Source organism: Orcinus orca, chromosome 1 (genome assembly GCF_937001465.1).
Source record: "Orcinus orca chromosome 1, mOrcOrc1.1, whole genome shotgun sequence".
NCBI classification, from domain to species: domain Eukaryota; kingdom Metazoa; phylum Chordata; class Mammalia; order Artiodactyla; family Delphinidae; genus Orcinus; species Orcinus orca.
This window is the reverse complement of record NC_064559.1, coordinates 134527358-134534810: the sequence shown is the minus strand read 5'-3', so window position 1 is coordinate 134534810 and position 7453 is coordinate 134527358. Positions and strand designations below refer to the sequence as shown.

The window sequence follows — 7453 nt, the reverse complement described above, 5'->3', positions numbered from 1 at the left end:
CTAGAACTACCATATGATCCAGCAATCCCATTCCTGGGCATATATCCAGACAAAACTAATTCAAAGAGATACATGCACCCCTGTGTTCATAGCAGCACTATTCACAATAGCCAAGACATGGAAGCAACCTAAATGTCCACTGACAGATGAATGGATATACAATGGAATACTATTCAGCCATAAAAAAGAATGCAATAATTTAATTTGCAGCAACATGGATGCCACTAGAGATTATTATACTCAGTGAAGTCAGAAAGAGAAATACCATATAATATCACTTATATGTGGAATCTAAAATATGGCACAAATGATCCTATCTACGAAACAGAAACAGACTCATGGACATAGCAGACTTGTGCTTGCCAAGGAGGCGGGGGCTGGTGGAGAAATGGAGTGGGAGGTTGGGGTTAGCAGCTATTATATATAGAATGAATGGATAAACAAGGTCCTACTGTACACCAAAGATTCAGTATCCTATGATAAACCATAATGGAAAAGAATCTTTAAGTATATATAATGGAATCACTTTGCTGTACAGCAGAAATTAACGCATTGTAAATCGACTTCACTTAAGAAAAGAGGAATGATGACCTAAAAAAACCCCAAAACGGCTATAGCAGCCATAGGCTGTTGCAGATCAGAGAAAAACCATGAGGTTGTGATACTCTGCAGAAGAAGTTTCATGGTCACCTTTTCCCTGCTCCTCTTTCACCAAGTATAAGCTTGAGCGTCCTAGAATGGCAGTTAAAAGTCCCCCCAGCCAGAGAAATGCCAGTAAGGATCATGAATGGAAGTTTGTGCTTTTGAGAGATGCTGGCATCCCTGCAGCCTAGAGATCAGCCAAATAGTGGTTCTGCATGACACCTTAGGACCTTGAGATCCTGATGTAAGAAGTATGTATGTGTAATACCTGGGAGGGAGAGAGTGAGGTGTTCAGGGGGCCAAAAACCTCTCAGTAGCTCCATAATTTGCAAATGAGATTAAAACTCCAGCAACAAGAAAAGTCAGGGCCACTGACAATTGGAAATATTGGCATGGGGCAGAGAGGCCTCTTGGCTGGATTAGGACCAGATGGGTAATAGGCTGACCCCTCCCAGCTGTTCATCTTGATAATCAAAGTAAATCTTGCACCTGTGATACAAAATTAGCTCAGAAACCAAAGACAACCCTGGGTAAAGTACATTTGTTGCTTTGAACAGAGGCTTACTATCAAGAGATATTTAGTTTAAGAAGCATTTCATTCGGAGGAAGAGCTAAAAGAACAATTTCTAGCTATTAACTCCTTGTCTCCTGAGCGGATTTAAAAATAATTCAAAAACTCACTCTGAAGAGCTTTCCCCAAAGAGCCAGATACAAGTATTGCACTGAATAATTCTGTTCATTTATAAATTGAAAAGAAGTCTATTTGAAAGCTACAACTTAAGTCAGGCCTGAAGCAGCTTCCTGTGAAGTAAGCTTCAACAGTATGGTTCAGTGGAAAGGAGCAGTGGATTGAGTGATCAAGAGACCTGAGTGAGTCCCATCTCTGCTAAGTGAACTTGGACAAAGCTTTTGGTTTCTCTAGGCTTCTCTGAACTACAAAATGGGGAGATCAGACGGGAGCAAACTCAGATTCCATGAAACTTACCAAATCCTTGAACTAGAGTAATAGAAATTGTTCATAAAAGTGGCTTCCAGCAAGTCTTTGTTTTAAATACCCGAATGGAAGGGGCCACAGTAACCAAGTTTTCAACTCTTTGTTTCAAGATGCTAGCATGAACAGGATGGATCTACTTTATCTTCATAGAAATGGCCTTGCATAGCTCACTAATATTCCTAACCTGCTAAAAATGCAGGCCCCAAACAGCTTCACATTCTACGTATGATCAGCTCCCAGTGAGGTGGTTGCCCACCTATGTATGGGGAGTTTTTCCACACCTGGAGGTAAGGCTGTAAGCTCCACTCTCTAAAACAGCAAATACACCCCTCTGCCCACAGATTACTCTTTAAATCAGTTTTATTGATCCATGTTTTTAAAATGTATTCTAAAAAATAGACCAAAATGTTGACATAGTTGAGTGGCAGGAGCTAGGTCCCTCCCTTCCCTTTATGCTTAGCTGCATTTTCCTAGTTATCTAATACGTTTTCGTAGCCAGGAAAATGAAAAAACTAAACAAATCACATTACTATACCTGAACTGCACCTATGTTTTAAAAATAAAGCACAGCAAACAGCTGGAAAGAAAAAAAATGCCAAAACGCTGGTGGCTATTTTTGGGTGGCTCATGGATGTTTTCATTATGCATTTCCCAGATGTTCTATAATGTGCATGCACTAACCTTCGATAACTGCAAAAATAACTATTTTAAGATTTACTTAACTGGTTGCAGCTTGCAGAGTCAGGCATTACTGAATGGGACTTTTGTGGTCAATCACTAGAAACTGGGGAGCATTAGAGGAGGGAGGCTACTGCTCTCAGTTCATACTTGGAAAGATGGAGATGTGTGGTGCTGGGGACCAAAACATTAACCTAGGGACATTAACCTAGGATTTCTTTCCTTCTTCGGTCTCACTCCGGGTAAGATGGGTTCTACGTGCCTGGCGTAAACATTTCATCACTATCCTTGCAATCCTGTATTTGGGTTATATTGTTCTTGTGTTGATTTGTCTGGTGTTCTTCCACAGCTTTAAGTAGTAGTGTTTGAGTGTCCTACATTTTGTGTAAGGGAGAAATACCATTTGTCTTCGTGGTCCAATACCTATCCCCCTCCCATGGTCAACAGAAATGACAGTGGAAGTCTGATCTTACAGAGGGGAAAGTTCCTCTCTGGACCGGAGTTGCAATCTGCCCACCAAGCCCACAATAGGAGATTGTCCTTTTAATCTAGTGCTAACCTTTTTACAAATGTGTAAGAACCATGACACCTGTTTTATAGCAGTGGGTATGTTTGTTTAGCATGGATTCAAGTCCCCTGTACAAACTACCTAGCTGGCAAAAGGGCAAAATGTTGTTGGTCTTCGCTTACATTGCCTAGCTGTCAAGAGACCTTAAATCAGTGTTCCTCGGAGATGCAAAACATGTACACATCACAATCACCTAGGGGGAAGGTGCTGGTTAAACAAATTCCTGGACATCCTCAGGCCCAATAATCTCCATTTTAAATATTCTTTAGACTATGAGTATCCCAATTAGTAGAAATAACAAAGAACTGTAGATACACAGATTCTATACAGTGAAATGTAAACATTTGGAAATTGAAATCTGTCTCTGTTACTAATTATTTACTAGCATCATCTTCTGCTCAATAAGCTCACTGAGAAAAAACACATAAACATTCTTATATCTCTAAAGCCAGTGCCTTTCAAGGCCCTGTTCATCACTTCTTGCTTTTTAATATACATATATTAAGAAATCACACACACACCTCCTTTTAAACTGCAAACTAAATATGTTCAACAGTGGTTCCTCAAAAGCCTGTTATTTCCATAACTTTATTAAAATAAGAAAATTAAATATATATGAAAAAATAATGGAAAACAAGGACCTCTATCAGCTTCATTAGCTACAATATGCATTATTTGTAATTATAAATTATATAAATTATAAATTACATGTAACATAACTGTAACAAAACCTTTAGTTTTGAAAAATGTTTTATTCAAGAATTATGTAATTTCAAATATCTTCCAAAATACAGTTTCCTAGATTGCTACAAAAGGAAGCAAATTGAATAAGAAATGTCATTAAATATGTTTCACTAGTATATACATATGAATGCCAAGCAATTAATATTTAGCCCTGGAATGCGTACCATGTCTTTCGTTTTTCCTTATTAAAGGCTCAATCCAGCACTTTGTATAGGCTATGTACAACAGGCAAAAGTTCAGTGTTCATAGGAGTTTCACATTAGCTGCCTCAATTTATAGCTGTGGTAGTTTGTCCACAGGGGTGTCAAATTTGAAGTCTGTAGGAAACAGATCTGGGGCCCGAGGATAGATTAGCCTGTAGGACTGTCTGATTGTAACATCAGCAACACCAGCAATATCTCCAATTTCTAAAAGACAAAAATCAAAATATTAAGTTTAACTTCCATCCTACCTCCCCTTCTACTACCTGCAATATTAAGTTTAACTTCCATCCTACCTCCCCTTCTACCACCTGCGTTTGTGAGACATGGTACTATAAAACGTCTTAAGTGAAAAAGAAAACAAAATATTTTCAAAAACTAAAAAGTAGAAAGCAGGGCTACAGTAACAACAATAATAATGGTATTAGTACTTTTCGCAAAGCATTGTCGAATTAGTTTAAAAGGTTTACTATACGGAAAACATTTAAACAGTGCTCAAGGCATAGCACTATGTGTGATAGCTATTATATTGCTCATTGTATTTAGAACTGACTTCTTCACAATAAATTTTTTTGAGGATCACAGAATCTATGAATACATTCCTGTAAAGAAATTCACTTTATTAGTTCTGTGTTTAAAAGTTCCCCTGCAACGTCTCCCCTAGCTAAACCTCTATTAAGAGGTTCTTGTTAGGTTAAAACCAAAATGGGATCATGTTGGTATTTTTCTTTTTTAAAAAAATATTTATTTATTTGGCTGCTCTGGGTCTTAGTTGCAGCACGTGGGATCTTTGTTGCCGCGTGCAGGATCTTTAGTTGCGACATGTATGATGATCTAGTTCCCTGACTAGGGATCGAACCCAGGCCCCCTACATTGGGAGCTTGGAGTCTTAACCACTGGACCACCAGGGATGTCCCTATAAGTATTTTTCTACAGCCTCTTTTTTCTACTTAACATATCTGAGGTCAAACAGCTGTATATTATAGCATGATATAGATGTTTTTCACTATTATAAACACATACTTGAGCATATATATTGAGCTCACATGAGTTATTTCTACAGTCTTACAGAATCCAAGGATCCACTTTTACCATTCAAAGTCAGTGTCATACTTTCCTTCCATTTTTTAAACCAAGTCCCAAAGGACTGCCACTTGACAATTATTTGGTTAGTTATACTTAATCAAAATAGATTTTTTAAACACACCCTTTAATACAAACTCATTTTACCATCTTTTCAGAGCCAGTTCAAATCAGTGAGATTTTACAGCTTTTCAGTGTGGATGCTGCCATCAGTGCACAATTAGCTAATTTTAAATTTCCTTATCGTATGTTGCATTATATTTTTCTAGACATAAATACCAATCAATGTCAACTATGTGAATGTCAACTGGGTGCTGGGCAGCAAGTAATTTCACTACCTCACTTTTAAATTTAGAATTGACTGCTCCCTTTTCTTTATAAATCTTTTTGAGGATCATGGAACTAATTAAGGAATGCATGCTTGTAAAGAAATTCACTTAATACTTCTGCTTGAAAGTTCTACAACAGTAAATTCAAAAATAGCTGCAGAAGGTTTAACTGCTTATGTTAGCATTTTCACAAAGAAATTGTGAATAGCATACAAAAGAAGAAAGAGAACAGGTTTCACAGAAAGTTAAAATTTGATGGTCAACACATATTTATAGTGTGCCTCTCTGTAGGGTACCATGCCAGCCAATGAGAAACAAAGCATGGCCACCTCCTCTCAAGATTTAAAAAGTTAAGTTTTGAGGGGAAAAACAGACTATTCAAAATAACCAGGAGAATTTAGGGGGAACAAATAAAAACTTCTAAAAATGAAAAATGTACAAACTAAAATTAATTACTTAATTCAAATGAAAAAAAAGTTAAGTCTGTACACAGGGTTATGCCTCCAAATATTTTTATTTATGAGACACTTAAAATGCTGTATTTTCTTAAGTTTTGATGCTAAGGAACTACCTCTTAAACATGGGCTCTAGATATTTAGTGGCATCCCTCAGACATATTGCAGGTTCAGTTCCAGACCACTGAAATAAAGCCAATACTGCAGTAAAGCAAATCACAGGAATTTCTGGGATTCCCAATACATATAAAATTTATATTTACACTATACTGTAGTCTATTAAATGTGCAGAAGAATTATGTCTAAAAAGTTAATGCATATACCTCAACTAAAAAATACTTTATTACTAAAAAAATGCTAACCATCATCTGACAATTCAGGATTGCCATAAACCTTCCATTTGTAAAAAAAAAAAAATGCAGTATCTGCAAAGTGCAACAGAACCAGGTAGGCCTGTACCTGCTTCGTACTTAAAATGGAAATACAATCACATACTACAGCCTTCATTAATTTCATCACTACCCTTCCTGATGAACAATCCTACCTTTTTGGGTCCTTTTCTCAGCTGATGCCTGTGAGGCCATGTAAATGGCGGCTGCTGCCACAGATATTGGGCTCCTTCCAGGAACCAAGTCCAACTCCACAGCTTTACGGGCTATATGTGTAGCTGCCATCTGTACTTGTTTAGGAAGACAAAGGTTGGAACAAAACCTGGACATGAAGTCCCCAGTTGTAATCAGATCCACACTGGTTTCTAAAGCTTTCAAAATAAGTTTAAAACATCGACCGATTTCTTTCTTAGAAATTCGTGATACGGCACATATTTCTAAAAAGAGAAAAAAAATAAATCAATCAATCCACACAGGCCATGTAGTTCACTGTAAAATCTATCATTTCTGATTATAAAAGTAATATATTCTAATTGCAAAATTCAATCATGCCTTAAAGATCAATCTCTAATCCTCTCAGTGATACTTCTCATAGAGCTAATTTAAAATTTGTTAATTTAAATGTTTATTACACTTAAAAGAAGTTTTTAAAAAGTTAAATGTAGGTTTTAATATTTCAAAATATTAACTTCTCTTAAGTTTCAATTCATGCAAGTTTCTTCAACCAATCAAAAACTTCTTTGATATTTATGTATTAATGTTGTAAGGAGTATGTCAAGAAGATGAAAGAAAATACTCAAACTAAAGAAGGCTTCTCAAGTTACACAATGTCATACGTACATGCAATCCCTGAGATTACAGGCTATAGAAAAATGAGATCAAATATTTGACCCTGTTATTCTAAAAATTCAACTACCACTTTCAGAATAAATTTAACAAAAGCCTTAGTTTTAGCTGTAATAACCCAAAAGATGGTAATGATAATGGTCACTGCCTCTTCACTCTGACACAAGAAAACGTAAAAAATATTCATGGATGAAGGGTAATTATAGTCTTAAGCTAAAATGTGTAAGTATCACAGCAACACTGTGAATAAGCTGTAATGTTTTCATGGGTAAACTACAAATTAGATGAAAAACACTGGTTCTTGCAAAGCCTCCAACCGAAGTGTGAAAATATAAACTGTCTAACTCAAGAGAAAAAGTTTCATTCATGCTTTCTAAGGCTTGACTCCCTCACCTGTAGAGACCTGTGCTGGGAGCGGAAACTTTTCTGTGCATCCAGTGTACAGACTTACTACAAAGGCTTCTGATGCCAGGCCTCAAAACGCACAAGATATAGTCAGAAGATCCTACTAGCAAAGAACAGAGG

At 36.7% G+C, this 7453-nt stretch overlaps 1 protein-coding gene across 1 annotated transcript in view; it reads right to left on the bottom strand.

Annotated features, from left to right (window-relative positions):
• Nucleotides 1-3614: 3614 nt before the first annotated feature.
• The window catches only part of GTF2B (general transcription factor IIB), a 27535-nt gene continuing 23696 nt past the window's right edge, over nt 3615-7453 (bottom strand). The window contains exons 7-8 of the mRNA XM_004263002.4: nt 6238-6519; nt 3615-4033 (exon numbers count right to left, since the gene is read on the bottom strand). Of these exons, the coding sequence (XP_004263050.2) occupies nt 3900-4033; nt 6238-6519 (416 nt within the window). The 3' untranslated portion in view covers nt 3615-3899. The remainder of the gene's footprint in view (nt 4034-6237; nt 6520-7453) is intronic.